We start from the raw sequence: 21,427 nt of genomic DNA, 5'->3' as shown, positions 1-21,427 counted from the left end.
TAGAGTTGAGCTAACAGTGGATTTTACCATTGCCGACAGTTTGATGGATCTACCATAGTTTATCTGAACTACGGCGGTCACCAAGTCACCACTTGTGTTAAGCGTTACACTACAGTCAGCATTGAACATCTGACATTATTGTCATGAAAAACAAGTCAAATCAATTGATTTGTTGTCATTCACACATAGATTTGATTGAGGGCTAAGAAACTAGAGGATGTAGTACGGCCCCAAGTATTCTACTGTGAGGTACGGCATATTATTATTAGTTCATTTGGAAATTATCTGTGCATGTTAATAAAACATATAAAATGTGATTCTAGTCCTGGTCTAATTTCATCCATTGTTCTGCATCCACGGTGGATGAAGTGTGTTGCTCAAAGGGAAGACCATTTGCATTGACCCAGCATTGACCCAGCAGTGACCCATGCCATACTAACCAGGTCACACCCTGCTTTGCTTCCACAATCAGATGAGATCGTGCTTTCTCAGTGTGACTTTAGAGGCAGCATGGTTTATGTGTCAATATCCAAAATAATCACAATATATCAGTACAATATTCATTGTCATGGGGGATGGTCTGATATGGATTTTTTTTGAGCCAAAACGATATTCGATATTTGTCTTGCAGTTGTGGTTGTTAACCAATACTTGTGAATACCAATATTAAAATTTAAAGTCCATAGCAAGGCCCAATTTATGTTAAGTTATAGATGTTTTACTATACTATTTACTTTGGACTTTAGTAAACAAAAGTAACTATGTATTTATTTGGGAAATAAAATATTAGAAAAATGAATGTGTAAACATATAGAGATATAGCCCAATTTTTCTTCTTTATTAGATTTATTAGACAGGAAAGACCTTAAAATGGGGCATGAGAAGGGAGGACACACATACTGGGGCTCTGCAGGAAAAAATATTAGGCCCAAAAATGGGTGCTATATTTTCAATATCAGACCACAACCAATGCCAGGATGACCAATCCCTATAGGAAGCTATTGTAGAGACTGCTATCGTTACTGTCATTTTACATCCAAGGACACAAGTGTGAACTGCTGTGTTTATGGTCTCTTGACAGGGGGCTCTAACTTAACAGGTACATTAACCATTTAACATCAAGCATAAAGCTTTGAAAGATGACCCAGTTGAACAGAAAAGCACTCAGTTCACATGCATTTCAGAACATGTATGAAGAGATCTAAACTACAGAATTAGCATACTTTATACAATAATAATAATACATTTAGTTCTCTGCAGAGGCAAGTATTTGACCCACGTAATGCATCTTTGTGATTTGAGAGAAGCAGCTATTCAAATTAAGATTTTGACACTATTCAGATCTTATTGCAGTCTTCTAATCATACAGCCCATTTAGAGGTGGGAGAGATAATGAAAAAGTAATAATATCACAATTGGTGTTGCAAACAGAAAAAAAAAAATCACATGAACACAGACATGTACTGTAATATTCTCAGCCACTTCAGCAGACTGCACACTACACACTACACACTACACTGAAGTGTTACCCTGTATTTCCATGCTGAGCCTGTGTGCTACTACCTACAGGCCAGTAACAGCTCTGAAGTGTCCTCCAGGTCAACTACAACGTCTGTTTCTCATGTGAATGCAGGGCTCAGTCAACAGGAGGAGGGGCCGAGTGGAGCCTGCATGAACCACACGCACACCACCCAGAGCACCCACAAGTACAGGAGGAGGGGCCGAGCGGAGCCTGCATGAACCACACGCACACCACCCAGAGCACCCACAAGTACAGGAGGGAGGGCCGAGCGGAGCCTGCATGAACCACACGCACACCACCCAGAGCACCCACAAGTACAGGAGGAGGGGCCGAGCGGAGCCTGCATGAACCACACGCACAGCACCCAGAGCACCCACAAGTACAGGGGGGAGGGGCAGAGCGGAGCCTGCATGAACCACACGCACACCACCCAGAGCACCCACAAGTACAGGAGGAGGGGCCGAGCGGAGCCTGCATGAAGCACACCCACACCACCCAGAGCACCCACAAGTACAGGAGGAGGGGCCGAGCGGAGCCTGCATGAAGCACACCCACACCACCCAGAGCACCCACAAGTACAGGAGGAGGGGCCAGAAGGGTGGGAAAGAACCAAGTCAAACTCATCAGCTGACGGAGGACACATCAGACACAAGACAGAAGTTTAAACAAAGGTATCGTCTTTAAACATTTAGGGCGAGGCAGTGCTGATGATAGAGCTGTCAGCTGCTTTTGTGTTTTGTGCTCTGTATTCGGGTTCGGTAAACATTGCGTTCACATTTGATGATGTCATAATCTAAAAATCGAGGGCAAGGGTCTATCCAACACTATGTGAGATTTACTATTTTTGAAAGAAATATCCAAAATAAAAATTCACAAATGAACCTTTGTGTTTGTCTCTACAAAAGTCCTTTCAACTGGCAACAATCATGACTTTGGAGTTGAATAATGGCATTACTTTCTGAAGCTATTGTGAAAACAATTTCACTTTTGATGTTGAACTTTGTGCTAGTTTTTGTTTCATGTGGATAGGCCAAGAATGACAGAGATCAACCAGATCAACAAATCTACAATCTGACAGATAAACAGTGGATTTTTCTTCTCCTGCTCCTCGCCTGGACGACCTCTGCTATACTAGATGACCTTTGCTGTACTAGATGAGTCTCTTTCCCTCCGAGTGGTTCTGGCTCTACAGTCTCTATCTGCAAATGGAAGCGCATCAGTCCTGGACCATCTTCTCCAGGTTTCTACTTTTTCCCACAGGGTTTTTGTAGCTTTTCCTCACAGAAGGAGGGTCTAAGGACACGGGAGGGTCTGGGAAAGGTCTCCATTTGCTTAATTCCTGTGAATGTTTGTTAATCTGATTCTCTATTATTCTCTATCATCAATTGTTTGACTTTCCGCTGGTCAAATCAACAATTTTGTTCAGCCCTGAAACGCAATTTTAAATGATTGGGATTCTAGAATGTCGTGGTGTCATGTGAACGCAGCCTACTGCCTAGTTGCCTGTATGATTTTTAGATTATGTAGAATAAGAAAATGCATTGGAATTGTATGTACAGAATGCCCTCAATATCAGAACATAATCACCCTCTGAATAAGTCACTTTTCAGCCTTAATAATTGACCTCTTCCCATGTGGTGGATCCATTCATTTTCTTATCCTTATTCCTTTCTGTCCACCATCTGATAAAAGGACAAGATCAAGCTGCTGAGCTGTTAAACATAAAAATAGAGCTGTAACACATGTAGTAATAGTTCCTGTCAACCTGACACCAACCATTATGGGATGTGAAGAGCTTGTGACCACTTACAATTAGAGTAAATCAGGTATCAGAGGCAAACACTACAGCGCTTCACAAACGCTCACATACTTGTTTGATCTCCAAAGCGTTCAGGAAAAGCTTCAGTTTGAATTGGGGCTCATTATAGGGAAAATAGGCCCCCCATGGTAAGGGATTAAATGTAGTATCACAATATCAAATCTCTGTATCAATATGCGCATTCAATTCAATCTATTTTTGTAACGCCCAAAATCACAACAGTAGTTGCCTCGGAGGGCGTAGAAGTTTGTCTCAAATGATTGCCATATGGATATTATTTGCCTTATGGATATAAGTTTATTTGTGTCGCACATTTCATACACAAGGCAATTCAAAGTGCTTCACACAACAGGAAAAATGCATTAAAATCACAAAGAAATTACAGAAATCACAAAACAGTTTAAGATATAAAAGAGAACAGTGCAAAGAAAATCCTTTCAGTCATAAACACAGCTGAACAAAACGGTTTTATCTTAGATTTGAACATTGTCAGAGTAGAACCTGTCACATCTTCAGGAAGAATGTTCCAGATTTTAGCTGCATAAAACTGAAACGCAGATTCCCCATGTTTAGTCCTGACTCTGGCACCAGCAGGAGGCCATTCCATGTTTAGTCCTGACTCTGGCACCAGCAGGAGGCCGGTCCATGTTTAGTCCAGACTCTGGCACCAGCAGGAGGCCGGTCCATGTTTAGTCCTGACTCTAGCACCAGCAGGAGGCCGGTCCATGTTTAGTCCTGACTCTGGCACCAGCAGGAGGCTGATCCATGTTTAGTCCTGACTCTGGGCACCAGCAAGAGGCCGGTCCATGTTTAGTCCTGACTCGGGCAACAGCAGGAGGCCAGTCCATGTTTAGTCCTGACTCTGGGCACCAGCAGGAGGCCGGTCCATGTTTAGTCCTGACTCTGGCACCAGCAGGAGGCCGGTCCATGTTTAGTCCTGACTCGGGCACCAGCAGGAGGCCGGTCCATGTTTAGTCCTAACTCTGGCACCAGCAGGAGGCCGGTCCATGTTTAGTCCTGACTCTGGCACCAGCAGGAGGCCGGTCCATGTCTAGTTCTGACTCTGGCACCAGCAATAGGCCGGTCCATGTTTAGACCTGACTCTGGGCACCAGCAGGAGGCCGGTCTATGTTCAGTCTTGACTCTGGGCAACAGCAGGAGGCCGGTCCATGTTTAGTCCTGACTCTGGCACCAGCAGGAGGCCGGTCCATGTTTAGTCCTGACTCTGGGCACCAGCAGGAGGCCGGTCCCTGAGGTCCTCAGAGTCCGAGGTGGCTCATATGGCACTAACATGCCCAAGATGTATTTTGGTGCTAGGCCATGGAGAGACTTGAACACAAGCAGAGTTGCTTTAAAGTCTCTTCTCTGAGCCACAGGGGGCAGTGCAGAGACCTGAGCACAGGACTTATGTGATGGTACTTCCTGGTTCTAGTCAGGACCTGAGCAGCAGCGTTCTGGATGTACTGCAGCTGTTTTACAGCTCGTTTGGAGAGGCCAATGAGCAGGCCGTTACAGTAGTCTAATCTACTGGAGACAAACGCATGGACAAAGATAAAGATGCTCTCTCACCTAAAAAACACTGCAAGTTTGAGATGGTGAGCTGGCCCCTGTCTTCACTGGCATTTTTAATACCTCCCTGGAGTCCTGCCATGTCCCAGCCTGCTTCAAGTCGTCCATCATTGTTCCTGTCCCCAAGAAGCCCCAGATCACTGGACGTAATGACTGCAGACCTGTGGCGCTGACGTCTGTAGTCATGAAGTTATTTGAGCACCTGGTCTTGCCCAACTTCAAGTCCTTTACCTCCCCCCCTGCCTGACTCCACCTGCAAGGGGAGCACTGACTCCCTGATGGATCGGAGGCAGTACGTGCAGCTGGGGAAGAATGTCTCAGACACTCGGACTCTCAGCAGAGGAGTTCCACAAGGCTGTGTACTTTCCCCCCTGCTCTTCTCCCTGTACACAAACTGCTGCACTTCCAGCCACGACTCCGTAAAACTGATCAAGTTTGCGGACGACTCCACCCTCATCGGGATCATCTCGGACGGGGATGAGTCTGTCTACAGGAGGTGGAGCGGCTGGTGTCCTGGTGCAGCGGTAACAACCTGTAGTTCAACGCCCAGAAGACAGTGGAGATGATCGTGGACTTCAGGAAAGTCTCAGTCCCCTCAGCCCCCCATCACCATCTCAGACTCCCCCATCACCACCATAGACACCGCTTCCTCGGCAGGACCTGTACGTCTCCAGGGCTCTGGACGTGCACTCCCCTCAGACAGGACAGCCGGACCGGAACTTCCCGCCATAAGATCAGTTTATTTCCCTCTGCCGTTGGACTCTTCTAAAACACTGTCACTTTAACCATAATTTAGTCACTCACTGCACTGTTCACTTTCTGCACTAAATCTGTAAATTCAACTGTACATTTTGTGTACATAGGAAGCCCATTTCTATTTTATTTTTATTCCATAGCAAATTTAAATAGTTTTTCTTTTGATTTGATATAGGTTGTTTTATCATTGTTCAGTGTTTTATGTTGCACCGAATCACTAAAGCAAGTTCCTATGTTTGAGAATTCTGTTCATTGACAATGGTAATAAACCTTTTCTGATTCTGAGATGATGTTTCTTCAGAATGATTTGGGTTTTGAAGCCATATCAGAGCACCTGAAATGCAGAGTGGTGCTGCAGCTCTCACCGTCATGATATTTTCCAGGGTGAAGCCGGAGCCGTTGGTGCCCAGAGCAGCCAGCAGATTCTCAAGCAGCTCGGCCTGGCTTTGGACTAGACGAGTGGGCAGCGTGGATCTGATGGGCTTCACCAGCTCACAGGGGATCCACTGCAGCGCCCGCACATCTTTCAGCACTGACATTTCCTACAACATACAAACAAATCAGACACTCGGGCACCGTAAACTGTACACCAATCTTGATGAGAGTGCCGTGTCTATGAACAGGAAACAGCTGATTCTAACGTGTACCAGCTTTGTTTGCTAAGCATGCAGTCTTAACATATAAGTTAGCATCCCTGGAAATACGGCAGTTTATCACAAGATCGTGTCAGAGTTTTGTGAGAAATGATTATTGTCTGCTTTGGGTTATTTTTTATCCAAACATCTGGCTCAAAATCATTTTGGGAGTCAAAGAAATTTAGACCGTTTTGGAAGCTAGTACTTGTACCAGTATGGTTCACTAAAGATCATACCAATCCAATCCAAAATGAAATGGTGGCAACATGACTAGTGAAAGTGGGCATAGCTGGAACCTACTTGTACAAAGGCAATGGCAGCAAGGCGCAGACGGTTACATGCGTCCCCAATGCGGGGCAGCAGATGGGGCCAGGTCTGTTCCAGACAGAGGCTGAACTCTGCTCGCCCCAGACCTGCCCCAGGAATGACCTCACTGAGCAGGAGGAACAGCAGCTTCAGCGAAGCCTGGAACACCTACAACCAGAAGCAGGGATCAAAGTGGGACAGTGAAAATAAGATGATATCAGATCAAAGTTAAAAGCTGGGGGTCGGTGTAATCTCCTAGAAGTCATTCACATTGTGCAGCCCTTTGAAACTTTTTATACCAAAGTCAAAAGGTTCTCGAATAGTGGTACTGCTGGCAATTGGACTCCTTCTTGTAATACTCAAGTATTCCCCACTTTAGATCTAGTTAGGACCTGGCTGGCCTTAAAGCTGATCTCTTTTTAAAGGATTTTTCCCCCGTAGGCTTTATTAGACAGGACAGTGCAGCAGGAAATGGGGATGAGACATCGCAGCAAACTGTCAAGACCCGGATTCAAACTCGCAATGCAATTTGTTGCTCACAAGGACCACACATGTGCTATCCACTCAGCCACCAAGCAGCATCTGATCTTCTTTTTCAACCCTAATTCAGAAATGGTTAGGCCCTGAAGTAGTCCCTAGTTTAGACCTGGTTTAGCCTGATTCAGAACTGGGTATGTCCAGGAACATTTTCTGTTGCCGTTTCCCACTCTCATGTTGAACCATGGCAGGCAATACCCACTAGATTGCCTGCCACAACTCGCTAGTCACAGCGAGTTGTTTTCAACGTCGTCCAATTGTGATTGGAACTGTATACAATTTCCTGTCCCTGGCAGTAGAGCTCCAACCTTATGGTTCTCATCCAAAATTCACTTTAAAATCATTTAGCCTGTTGCTTTTACAATAGACTGCATGGCAATGTGCTTAAACTCTAGTTAAAGGAATAATAGAGGATTTTTCGCCGACTTGAGAACTCAAGCGACTGCTTGTTCATTTTTTAAAAATGCGCACGTGCACACTCACCCCCCACCCTCCATTTGTTTCATAGAGGCCGCTTACCATCAAACCTTGTGCGTGAGCATGCAACAGCCCCACTGCAACACGTGCGTTTGTTTATTAGTGCGACGGATCGCACTGAAGGAACTCGCTAAACACACACCGGCATATCAACCACGCATGCACAGCAAGGGAAACGTGCTGCTATCCTGGGAATGAGGCTGCAGGTGTGCAGTAGCACGCAGGGAATGATTGACATGTGGGAGAAATACTTGGCTGTCCAAGCCACCAGGAAATGAGACTCAGATTGCGTGCCAAAAATCCTCTATTATTCCTTTAATACTGGTCCGCAGGAACAACTATGACATCTAGAAGTCTTTATCATTTTATCTATTATTCCTCTTGTAAATTCTGATTTATGAGCTTTAATAAATACTTTGGTCAATGGGTTACAGTTGTTGCTTTGTTTAATTTCTTGTTTATAATGACCCATTATTTGTAAATTCATATAAATGTCCTGTTTCTCCAAGCTAAAGCTTAAGATTTTATTATACAATCCGATAAAAATCTTTACATCTTTGTTAAAATCTGTGCTGTTAGGTGTAAAACTTTGATCAACCAGTTTAAGATTTTAACATCTTTGTTTAGGTTTTATGTTTTTATTTGTTCTTTCCAGGTCATGAGTACAGATTTTACCCAAGGATCCTCCAAATGACAAAACCCATCTGCCAGTAAAGGAACCCCCGGCAATACATTACTCTCAATATTTTTCCATTGAGCGTCATATTCTGGGTCATTACAGCTGAATTTGAGCTGAAATAAAACCATTCTGCAGAACAGGGTAAACACCATCCTTCTTTTTCTTTTGATAGTTGTAGAGTTTTGAACTAGAAAAAACAGCAGATTAGGGATGGAAATGGGAAGAGACTGGAATAGATAGAGAAATCTGGGATAAAAATGTATTTGTATAGTTTGAATCTTTGACATAAATCAAACTGTCAATGTTTCAAGATCTTTTTTATAGTTGTAAAGAGAGGAGTATGAAGTTTCTCCAGAATTGTTTATAGATCTTTATGGAGGACCACACAGAAATATCTAAGATTCGTTTGAATGGGAACCGGTAGGTCTTTCTAATAGACCAATTGGACCAATATTTTAAATTAGGTATGGAAATTTCTGGTTTGGTCAAATGTAATAGAACATCTGCGTTTTATGTTCCATTATAAATCATCAATTGTTTCTAATTGCTTTGTATTTGGAGCTATTGGTCACGGATCTGTCAAGTGACAATTGATTTTAGTTCTTGATGTTGGATTGTCATAAAGAGCCCCAATATTTTTTATAGTTAGGTCGTCTATTTGAATTTTTTTGCACTGTAAATAAATAAGGCCAGCAAACAGTATCAAAAGCTTTTTCAGCATCCACACTAATGATCACACCTTTGTTTTGTTGCTTTTGTATTTGTTTATGTGCAAGTATCGTCCTGTTATCTTTAAATTCACACTTTCAACGCTAATTATTTATTGAGGTTATATTTAGTGCAGAACGATTAAAATATCTGGTCAAAGCTTTTCTCTACTTGACCTCCAACTGTGCAAATCACTGCAAAACCCGGACAGCCAAGTGTTATAACACCAACACCATCTAAATAAACTTGATGCAATTCTAATGGCTCTTGTTGCTTGAATCCGTCACAGCCTTTGCAGAGAGGCTGAGATTGCTCATGTGTTTGTTTAGTTGGTACACCCCGGCAGAGGCCCAGGACAGAGCAGCCGCAGAGGACTCTGAAAGGAGCGTTTGTACGGTTAAACGTTAGACCAGGAGCAGACAAAAATAAACAGGTTTATGAAAAAGGGAAAGTACATGCTTTACCATTCCAAATCAGAAGAAAGCTAAATTAAAGAAAAAGAGACATCACATTTTTGTTAAACCAGTTGAGAGAAAACATATTTCCACCACAAATGCACATAACGCTTCTATGTGCACAAAACAAACACCAGAGAACAAGACTGAAACAATACATACAAGTCCCATTTAGTCCAAAGTCTATCAACGATGCTCACTTTCAAATTCAGTCTGAATGTCGTTTTATCCCATTTGTCTGATATCTACCCTGTCAGTCAAGTCCGTGATCATTAGTGTGATTTGTGTCATTTATGTGTGGCTGTCTAAAAGTCCAACAATATCTGTTTATTGGGTCCATGGCAGGAGTTTTGAGGCTCAAGTACATACTGTATTTTCCGGACTATATACTCCAGAGCAACTTATTAGATAATTAGCACTGGCTATAAACTTTGTATGCATCACATCGGCTACAAGCTTTGCTTTGCAACTGTGTATGATTGCATTGTCCCTGTCAAATATTTTTTTTTGTTTTTGTTGTTTGTTGTTATTTTCACACTGGCCACCGCCTGTCACATTTTGATTTTCACACTGACAACCACAAGAGGGCGCTCTAGGCTCTAAGCGACGCAGAAGAAGAATCAGCACTTTTCGAGTTTTGAGTTGTTTAGAAGTGACGCAGAGGAAGAAGAATTCAATGGATTGAGTGATTTGGGGTAATACTGATGCTTTGGTAAACTTGTTAGTTATCTGAATAATTGTTAATATGTTACGTTAACATACCAGACACTTACCACAGTTCTGTCTGTGCGTCATGTAGCTGAAGGTGTTAGCGTTAGCGTACGTACACCTATTCACCATGTTCTCTAATCTGTTATTATTCTAAATTGAATTGAACATTTCCCCAAAAATGCAATTTATACTCCAGTAAGACTTATTATTTATTTTTCTTCTCTATTATGCATTTTTTAGTTGCTGTGAATTATACTCCGGGGCGACGTATAGTCCAGAAAATATGGTAATTACTCTGAAGTGAACCCGTCACTCCCCGGAGATTTATTGTTTTTTTAGTCTTTTAATTTCAGTAGCTTCAGATTTTAGTTTTTTCTCTTCAGTCATGGCCGGAGAAATTTTAAGTAGCCAGAAATGATTGCAATTCTTCATCTTTGTTTCCTGATATTTTGGTTAAAAAAAGGTTTTAGAAGGATTCAAAGGATGGTTGTATTTGTTGTTGTTAGGTTAAAATTACATTATTCTGCCAATCTGTTCTCTCTGCCTGTTGTTTTCTATGATTTCAATTTTTTGGAGCATTTTGAACTACTTTCATAACATCTTTGTTTGGTGAAGAGCATTTAAAAATAATTATTTCTTGTGAGGCCTTTTTTCATTGTTTCATTTCCTGTAGAATTTGCGGATCCTTTTTTCTCGTCATGTTCAGACAGCTTTAGTTAATTATGTAAATCATTTAGTTTCTTATGCTTTTGTTTTGGCCGAGGAGGCAGCAATTACTCTGCAAACTGGTGGAGAAACCTCACCATTTTGGTTTTCCTCTACATAAGTCTACATACGTTTTTATATATTGAGTATCATAGCATTAAATCACCAAAAGTGTGTTTTTCTGATCCTGATCTACAGTGATGCACAGTCAATAAGAGCATGATTGCTTAACTCTATTGTACCTATGTCTATGTTTGAAAATAAAAAGTAGTCTATTTTAGTATAGCTCTTATTTAGGTTGAGAGAAATGTGTATATTGGTGGACATTAGGATTCAACTCTTTCCAGATATCGAAGGTTCCCTCAGAGTGGTTTGCAGTCAGAGCTATGTCTTTAGTATAGAACGAGAGGTCGCTTCCTAAGGTAGCATATATATTTTTTAAAAAGAAAACACACTTCCATTAGTCATTCAAGTGACCGATACAAATCTGCCATCTTTATGCTTGTGATAGGGCTATTCTGCTTGAGATCAATATGGCCACTCCCCTCTTATGTTTTCCCCTGTATGTGGACTATTAAAGTCTGTTATAAACTAATTTTGGTAATTTTTTATGTTCCAAGTCATCTATTTGTTTCTTGTAGGTATATATCTGATGTTTTCTTTTCTCATCTTTGTTAATATCGTTGACGGTTTAATTGGACTCAATAAGCCATTAACGTTAAAAGATGTAATTTTTCAGAAGCCCTATTAACCATGTTGAAATCATTCTTGTAACACAACACACAAACTGCATGTTTTTAGCATGAGCTCTTTTTTTTTTGCAAAGAGCCCGGAGACCAATCCAAAAAGGATCAGAAGATGGAGGGAAAACTATTTTCTTTATTTTCCATCCATCCATCCATTTTCTGCCGCTTATCCGGGGCCGGGTCGCGGGGGCAGCAGTCTGAGCAGGGACTCCCAGACTTCCTCCTCCCCAGACACTTCCTCCAACTCCTCCGGGGGGATCCCGAGGCGTTCCCAGGCCAGCCGGGAGACATAGTCTCTCCAGCGTGTCCTGGGTCTTCCCAGGGGCCTCTTCCCGGTGGGACATGCCTGAAACACCTCCCGAGGGAGGCACCCAGGAGGCATCCGAAACAGATGCCCGAGCCACCTCAGCTGGCTCCTCTCGACGTGGAGGAGCAGCGGCTCTACTCCGAGCTCCCCCCGTGTGGCCGAGCTCCTCACCTTATCTCTAAGGGAGCGCCCCAGCCACACGGCGGAGGAAACTCATTTCGACCGCTTGTATCCGAGATCTTGTTATTTCGGTCACTACCCAAAGCTCATGACCATAGGTGAGGGTAGGAACGTAGACCGACCGGTAAATAGAGAGCTTTGCCTTTCGGCTCAACAAAGGGCAGCCCTGGCGGAGTCCAACATGCACTGGGAACAGGTCTGACTTACTGCCGGCAATGCGAACACAGCTCCTGCTCCGGTCATACAGGGACCGGACAGCCCTGAGCAAAGGGCCCCGGACCCCGTACTCCCGGAGCACCCCCCAAAGGACACCCCGAGGGACACGGTCGAAAGCCTTTTCCAGATCCACAAAGCACATGTGGTTGGGCACTGGTTGGGCAAACTCCCATGAACCCTCGAGCACCCGATGGAGGGTATAGAGCTGGTCCAGTGTTCCACGACCGGGACGAAAACCACTCTGCTCCTCCTGAATCCGAGGCTCGACTATCGTCCCCGGTCCCCGGTCTCTACTTCCTCTTCGGAAGACGTGACTGAGGGATTAAGGAGATCCTCAAAGTATTCCTTCCACCGTCCGACGACATCCCCAGTCGAGGTCAGCAGGTCTCCACCTGCACCGTAAACGGTGTTGGTGAGGCACTGCTTCCCCTTCCTGAGGCGCCGGACGGTTTGCCAGAATTTCTTTGGTGCCGACCGATAGTCCTCCTCCATGGTCTCCCCGAACTCCTCCCAGGCCCGGGTTTTTGCCTCTGCGACAGCACGAGCCACGGCTCGCCTGGCCTGCCGATACCTGACGATGACCTCCGGAGACCCACAAGCCAGAGTGGCCTGATAGGCCTCCTTCTTCAGTCTGACGGCATCCCTTACTTCCGGTGTCCACCACCGGGTTCGTGGGTTGCCGCCACGACAGGCACCGGAGATCTTGCGACCACAGCTGCGAGCAGCCGCATCAACAATGGAGGCGGAGAACATGGTCCACTCGGACTCAATGTCCCCAACCTCCCCCGGGACATGGGAGAAGCTCTCCCGGAGGTGCGAGTTGAATACCCTACTGACAGAGGGCTCCACAAAACGTTCCCAACTGACCCTCACAATGCGCTTGGGTCTGCCAAGTCTGTCCGGCTTCCTCCTCCGCCAGCGGATCCAACTCACCACCAGGTGGTGATCGGTTGACAACTCTGCCCCTCTCTTCACCCGAGTGTCCAAGACACGCGGCCGGAGGTCAGATGACACGACAACAAAGTCGATCATTGACCTCCGGCCTAGGGTGTCCTGGTGCCATGTGCACTGATGAACACCCTTGTGCTTGAACATGGTGTTCGTTATGGACAATCCGTGGCTAGCACAGAAGTCCAATAACTGAACACCGCTCGGGTTTAGATCGGGGAAGCCATTCTTCCCGATCACCCCTTCCCAGGTGTCACTGTCATTGCCCACGTGGGCGTTGAAGTCCCCCAGTAGAACAACGGAGTCCCCGGTCGGTGCACTGTCCAGTACTCCTCCCAAGGACTCCAAGAAGGCCGGGTACTCTGCACTGCTGTTCGGCCCGTAGGCCGCCACAACAGTGAGAGACCTGTCCTCCACCAGAAGGCGGAACGACGCGACCCTCTCGTTCACTGGGGTGAATTCCAACACGTGGCGGCTGAGCTGAGGGGCTATAAGCAAGCCCACACCAGCCCGCCGCCTCTCCCCGCGGGCAACACCAGAGAAGTGGAGCGTCCAGCCCCTCTCGAGGAGATGGGTTCCAGAGCCCAAACTGTGCGTGGAGGTGAGGCCGACTATATCTAGTCGGTATCGCTCAACCTCCCGCACAAGCTCAGGCTCTTTCCCCCCCAGCGAGGTGACATTCCATGTCCCCAGAGTTAGTCTCTGTGTCTGGAGATCTGGTCGCAGAGGCCCCTGCCGTCGACTGCCGCCCAGATCTCTCTGCACCGGCCCCTTATTTTTCCTCCTGCCCCGCCCACGGGAGGGCGGCCCCACGTCGCTCTTTCGGACTGTGCCCGGCCGGGCCCCGTGGGGTAAGACCCGGCCACCAGGCGCTCGCCATCGAGCACCCATCCCAGGCCTGGCTCCAGGATGGGGCCCCGGTGACGCCAATCCCGGCGACGTAAACGGCCTTGTTCTTGTTCTCATCATAAGAGGCTTCTGAACCAATCTTTGTCTGACCCGTCACCTAGGACCTGTTTGCCTTGGGAGACCATACCAGAGGCTTGAAGCCCCCGACAACATAGCTCCCGGGATCATTCGGGCGCTCAAACCCCTCCACCACGTTAAGGTGTCGGTTATTTTCCCTCCTTAGATATTCAGAGAGCCAATACTCCACATACTTAACCACATCCTTCCATTCAGTGTCCTCTGGAAGACCGACAATTGGCAGATAACCTCTGTGATTACAATTCATCTGACTTCATCAGACAGGACATGTACCTGCAACTATGGCTTGCAGGGTATAGTGACAGTGTCTTTCAAATCGGAGATCATTTTCAGTGGCTGTAGCTCGGCTTTCACAAATCTTGGATTTTAAATCACGCATATATGCCATGGCCGCATCGATCTTTGGGTCTATGGCGCTCCTGGACTCCTCTGGAGCGGCGCCTGGCCCAGAGCCGGAGTTGGCAGTGCCAGCTAGCTCAGGTGTAGTACGGCTAGCACAGCTAGCACGGCTCTCGGAGGCGTTGTTCTTCTACATTTTCTTAGACATGTTTGTGAAATAAGTGTCATTATTTGTTTGTTCCCATGCAGAAATATCAAATGTCCCCAGGTGAACTCGTAATATAGACGGATAAATCCAACGGATTCAACTGCAGCCCGACAAACACGACCAAGAGAGCATTTAGCATCCCGGAAGTCAGAACTTCACTCATTTTTTAAAATAAATAATCTGCATTTCTGATAAAACCGGCCAAAATAAATCCATCGGATCACTGTTCATCCAAACCACAAGGCTACAACTGGAACCGGTCCAGATGGATTCTCCAGAGTTTGTGAACTCACAAATATTGCAAGATTAATCTTCTTCAATGTTGCAACGTAAATTAGTTGTGCTTAAAATAGACATAATTTACCAATAAATGTTTTAAAAGAGCGAAAAGGATGCATTTCCTATTGAATGAACAGAGCGCTTTCCCCCACAGCAGACCACGCCCCCTATTATCTAGGGTTAGGTGCTTTGTTCCAAACATGGTGAGAACAGCGGGAGCAGGACTTACAGTGGAGACCTTGTCCTGCAGGCTCCTCTTGAGCAGTAGCACAGTGGCTCTGACCATCACCCTGAGCTCCTCTTTGGACCCACAGCTGGACGCCTCCTTCAGCCTCTGCTGCACAGACTCCAGGGCGTCCTCTCGGTACGACCAGTTCTTTGAGTAAGCTGCGCTCACCTTCAAACAAGGGATGAAATACGTTTGATCTTACATATTAGTTAGGATAAATAGTTCTTAATACTGCTGTTGTTGAAATGACTAGTGTAAACTCATAAATGGAGGACAAGGGCCTTGGTAAATGAATCCAAGGAAGGGTTTAGCATTTGATCAAATTTGAACTGAATCGAGAGGTGTTTAAAACAGTCAATGATCAGCTTGGGTCTAAGTCCAAAGCCGATTCTCTTTCACTCACTACGTTTACATGTACACAGAACTCTGAATGCTAAAAAAAAAAACCTGAATTAGTTTCTGCCCTAAAACCTGTCAAACAACTCTCCTCTCGGTTTATAGCAGGTCAAAGAACCGATTAAGTGCAAAAGGGCGTGTCTAGTAATTTAGCATTAGCACTAAAACTTTGTAGCTGTAACTGTAACTATCATACATAACCACAAACATAGATGTGGGACATCTCATTTACGTTGAGCGTTTGATTTTACGACTTGTTTGCAGTTTTGCAATTAGTGTGAACGTCGTGAGTAAAAGCATGTGGCTTTTAGTGTTCAGACTTTGGCGGAAGAAATGGCTATTTAGATTGAAAGCCGTTTGACCTCGTTCTTAAACATAAACGTAAAATCCTATAACAAAGAATGACCAGGGTTAAAACACAGGAATTGGGATGGAATAATTCTCTTAAAAATAAAATGGTACCCCCTGCCCTCCCTGTGAGATCGAGGCGATTGCTGTAGTGATTTGGGGCGTTACAAAAATGATTTGAATTTAAATTGAATTTTGACATATTCCCAAACATACAATGGTTTCCCCAAAGACTTGGATTGCATGTCCCGCCTCTCGTTGGGCCTTCTCGCTCAGCGGCTCTGGTTCTCCGCTGACACCGGCCGGTCCTGTTGTGCTGGTCAGGAGAGCAAGATCCTCCGGTGGGCTGGATGTTCTCTGGGCTGGCCTGTCCCTCCTCTCCAGTCCGGATAAGGGCCTCTTGTCAAGTGCAAAAAGATCAGAAAGCGTCATGCATAAGACATATTTTCAAAAGCAATATGAGAATATGAGCTAAATAAACTATAGACCCAAGATTTGTAAACAAAGTGGAACATAATGCAATTTCAAGTTAGAATTAACCACAGAATATTTTAGACAGAGTCCTGTATAACAAAGCTCTCATTCAAAGAACGTATAAATCAAGCCAAACTGCCTATTTTTTTCCACAATATAGCCAAAACTTGACACTGAAAAACTTATCCATGCATTTATAACGTCTAGATTAGACTGTAACTCCTGCTCACAGCGTGTCCTAAAAGCTCCATAAAAAGCTTTTAACTGGTTCAAAACGCAGCAGCAAGATTACTAACAGGAACTAAAAGAAGAGAGCACATTACGCCGGGCCTGGAGTCTCTTTAGAATCACATTTAAACTCCTCCTCCTGACTTACAAAGCCATAAATGACATGGCCCATCCTACCTCAAAGATGCTATGGAACCATATCATCCAAAAAGAGCTCTTCACTCTCAAAATACTGGCCTTCTGGTGGTCCCAAGAGTCTCTAAAAGCACAGTAGGAGGTAGAGCCTTCTGGTGGTCCCAAGAGTCTCTAAAAGCACAGTAGGAGGTAGCGCCTTCTGGTGGTCCCAAGAGTCTCTAAAAGCACAGTAGGAGGTAGAGCTCCTGTGTTATGGAATCAGCTCCTGTCCATGTTAAAGAGGCCGACACAGTCCCTTCATTTAAGACCAGGCTTAAAACGTTCCTCTTTGAAATGGCTTATGGTCAGGCCAGTTAGGAACAGAAATATAAAGCTACAGTTTCAGCTACGCTGCCCTAGGAGCAACTATGGGGGAAGTATGGCAGCTTGAGCACTATCCTCTTCTTCTGACTACTTTCCCTATCAGCAACATTCAATATGTTAGTTAATCTGTCTATTCATTGCAGTTGTCCCTTTCTCCCACTCCTTCTGTTTCAGGTGCCTTGCTGCTGCTCCAGTGACAACTGAACCTTATGTCCTGGCACACACATCCGCCGGCTGGCCAATCACGTTGTTGCAAAGGAAATTCAAGGGAGTCTCCTCAAGCCAAATCTCTATCTCTCTTATCTGCGCTTATCTCTTGGCTTTCACCTCTGACGTCGGCACACAAGTGGGCTGCTTCAAACACCACAAATGGCCTAAGGCCCGACTATACGCTGCACTTTGATCAGTGGTGACACACAATCTGGGTTGCCGCTGGCGCACATGTTTGTTCGGTCAATTTCTCTGCTCTGCTCCGTGCGCACTGGCTGTTTTGGACTACCTACTGCGCTGTGTCTCGCCTCTAGAGTGCTACAGGATTGGGTGGAGCATCCCTTTTTTAAGGATCGCCTCTTCGCCCAGCCCTCTCCTCCGCGCTGTTTGTGCAGTTTAAGGCCCTCGAGGCGCGTTTTCACTGCACCCTGTGGACTAGAGGGGCTGGACTCTGTAGGTGTGCTAGGTGTGCTATTGTACCGTCCTTTATCTGGGGCTCAATTGCTAGCTCAATTGAAGGGCCTCAATCATTTTTGTGTGAATGAGAGAGCATGGTTTTTTCCTGTTTCTGCTCCTTCTGTCCTTTTAGTTTGGTGCCTCGATTAGGGTGGGCTAAATTTGAGTTGGATCCTTAATCAGGTGGTGTTGCACAGAATTTATTATTGTGGGTGATAAGTGCCACAATCCCGACCTGACCTTTTTTAAATTTCCAAACAAGATGTCTAGAACCCAATGTATCAAGTGTCTCCTCTGAGGTTTGAACTTGATCCTCTACCACTGCCCCAGGCAGTAACAACATGACATAAGGACACCCACATGTGGTGGATCCCACAGTAACATACAGGGGCCTGGAAACATCCATCTAGGGAAATTAGAACACTGGCCCCTAATGGTGATGTAGAAAAACTACACACAACTACATACAGGTGTTCAAAAGTGGAATTCATTTTAAGTTATTATTTTTACATATTGTAGCAACAGCTAAAAGAAAACACATACTTTCTCCATTTCCGTGGAGACTACATAAGCACACACATATCTTAAGTTTTTAGAATATGACAGAAAGACATGTCAAGGCATTTTAAAAGGATATTTTTTTCAAAATAGTGAAATAATATCGTACCGTGAAATGCATATTGTGATAATATTGTACTGAGAGTTTTTGATATCATAACATCCCTATCTATTTTTAATCAAGATTTTTTTTAATGTTGTTTAGTAGCAGCAGACTCTCCAGTCGACACTCCCTGGCACTGCCCTGTGCTGTGGGCAGCTCACGGCGGGCGTCCGGGCCTGACAGGCTGGCAGCCGCCGGACTCAGCCAACTGTGGCACACTTTAATTAAAGAGTGAAACCTGAGGCTGTAGAGCGGGTCCAGGACGAGGGGAGAGCTGGAGCCATAATCCCCTGAGCTCCACGCGACACAGGCTTAGGCCGGAAACATGCTCCCAAAGTGTGTGAGAGTCCATTCATACACCACCAGATCTGCATATGTGAGCTAAGCAAGAATACTTTAACAACTACTTATTCACCAAGTCTTCCACAAGAACCCCATCAGACCACACTTCATATATAATTTGTATTCAAACACCAATAAAAACCTTAACACGCACGCACGCACACACACACACGGCGCCTTACATGGAGGAAGCTGGGCCTGCTGGACGGGCTGCTCTCTGTGGGCCCCTCAGGACTCTGGTCTGGTTGTGGCTTGGATCTCCTGCTCTTCTGGTCAGTGCCTGTGGACACTGTGAGTCTGGTGTGGACTGGGGAGAGGACTGGAGACGGCAGAGAACAGGGGGAACACTCTGACACTGCAGCGGAGATCTGACACACACAGAACCAGATCATCAAACTAAGGAACCAAGGAAGAACCTTGTGTCATTAATATGACACAAGGTTCTTCCTTGTGTCATATTAATGACACAAGGCCTAGAACTAGTGCTAAATCCACCAGGCCCTCGTTATTCAGAGGAACCACCCAGACCCCTTTGTTCACAGCAGTGTAAACCTGCACATGAAGTTGTGATACACAAAAAACTCAAACAAACACTGAAATGAACAACAACACAGAATTTTAGATGCTAATTAAGAATTGTAATAGTGTTTGTTTCTGCCACTGTACATCAGACAATAGGAGATGATATAGTTATCTTGACATGTTTTGACGGAAAGCATCGTCACACAATGTGACGCATCTTAAGAGATGATATCAGTCATGTTGACCACGCGCCCCGCCGGCCGCTGGTGGTTGTTGGAGGAGTGCGTCCCATTCAGAGGGCGTTAGTGGCCAGTAAAACAGCGCTCTGAGCAGACAAGAACTCTATAAGCTTTTGCCTTTGGTTGGCGTGACGTTAAGACACGTCACACCAACCAAAGTGATTCCCTCTGAGGTGGAAATCGAAACATGTCAAGATAATTACTCATCTTATCTTATTACTTATCACATCTTTTCTATTGTCTGACATAGAAGAACAAAAAAATATTCCACTTAAGAAGACAAGCTGAATATTATTATAATTACAGCAGAATTAAGTAATATTTTCACCTTAGGCTGAGCAAAATAATATGTCTGTTTGTCGTAGCCCAACCGACCCGGTATGAAACTAGCCGACTGAAAAAAAAAAATATCAGCATTTTGTTGATAAAACGTCAAAATCTTTTATTTTTCAATTATTTCTATTAACTTTCTATTATTATATCTTTCATCCCAAAGGACTGATACTGCACCGCGCAATGCATGTGCGACCTCATATTCAGTCCTCCACATGCGTCTGTTACAAAGCAGAATGCGCATGGATGTCGTTATATTGTCTTTTACAAGTTGGTTTGCCTCTGTCAGCGCCACTGAAGTGTCCATAGTAATGTCACGCTCTAACACGGTGTGAAATTTGACTTACGCAATGCATTCTGGGATTGAAACACGCCCAGCAGCGTCATCACAACAAACATGGTGGTGCCCGTGTCCCCCGCATGTTCCCCCCGCTCGCCTTCGCTACCAAAAGAAAGGATAACGACGTACAAAAGGTCGATTGAAATATCTTAAAATCGTGAGATTTGGTCTCCCGATCGGGTTGATCGAGACGTTTTCCGTCATTGACCTCTGGACTGTTGAAGCCTGACCCCTGGACTGTTGAAGCCTGACCCCTGGACTGTTGAAGCCTGACCCCTGGTGGTCACTCCGAGTCCAAAAATGGCACATTTTTAATCTTTTTTTTTTGCCTTCAAAGTAAAAAAAAAAAAAAATAATTGCTGACTGACCCACTTGAAAAATGTTGACTTGGGTTACAGCAAACAGACAATTTATTTGGGGCAGCCTTATTAAATGTCTTTTTAAGTCCCTGAGGATTACATATGTGTCCGTTATCTCCCCCTGCTGTCTCTGAGCAGAGAACCAGCTTTTCAACATTCACCGATATGGACCCGAAGACAACTCGGCTGAGAAACCCTGAATTGTTTTTTATGTTTGGCAATGTGAATATGGTTATACTGTCTTACTATTTTATAGAAAAAAGTATGTATTTTTGCAAGGGGCCTGCAGGGGAAGCTCTATCACCAGAGTCAGAATTGTTATCATTTATTTTTGGAGCTACAGCCTCAAGTAGATCAACACAAAACTGTCTACGGGTGCTACGGGTGCACACCACATCCAAACTGGGACTAAACTAGGACTGAACCCAGAACTAAACCAGGACTAGAAGAGCACCAACGCAAGTCTATATCAAGACTAAACTGGGCTAAAACCAGGACCAAAACAGAGAGTGTAAACATCCATCCCAAGCCAGAACAATGTCAGTGTTGTACACATCCTTGTGTCACCAAAAGGTTCCTAGTCTGACTAGAAAGTACCTGTCCAAAGCAGGAGCTAAAAAAGTATGGCCTCAGTCGTAGTTTCTGCTCTACTCTGTGTGAACATGCATCACACAGGGACTGGAACTAAATAAAAAGTACCAGA

At 44.9% G+C, this 21,427-nt stretch overlaps 1 protein-coding gene across 1 annotated transcript in view; it reads right to left on the bottom strand.

Annotated features, from left to right (window-relative positions):
• Window positions 1-21,427, bottom strand: part of cep104 (centrosomal protein 104) — a 65,606-nt gene that overhangs the window by 18,254 nt on the left and 25,925 nt on the right. Inside the window, exons 9-13 of the mRNA XM_072449334.1 lie at window positions 19,114-19,299; window positions 16,279-16,461; window positions 15,319-15,486; window positions 6,602-6,775; window positions 6,032-6,208 (exon numbers count right to left, since the gene is read on the bottom strand). Coding sequence (XP_072305435.1) covers window positions 6,032-6,208; window positions 6,602-6,775; window positions 15,319-15,486; window positions 16,279-16,461; window positions 19,114-19,299 — 888 coding nt within the window. The remainder of the gene's footprint in view (window positions 1-6,031; window positions 6,209-6,601; window positions 6,776-15,318; window positions 15,487-16,278; window positions 16,462-19,113; window positions 19,300-21,427) is intronic.

This window comes from Eucyclogobius newberryi, unplaced genomic scaffold (genome assembly GCF_026437365.1).
Source record: "Eucyclogobius newberryi isolate DKJ021-1_F unplaced genomic scaffold, fEucNew1.0.hap1 SCAF_17, whole genome shotgun sequence".
Classification (NCBI taxonomy): Eukaryota; Metazoa; Chordata; class Actinopteri; order Gobiiformes; family Gobiidae; genus Eucyclogobius; species Eucyclogobius newberryi.
The sequence above is the reverse complement of the archived record's forward strand: the minus strand, read 5'-3'. Positions and strand labels throughout refer to the sequence as shown.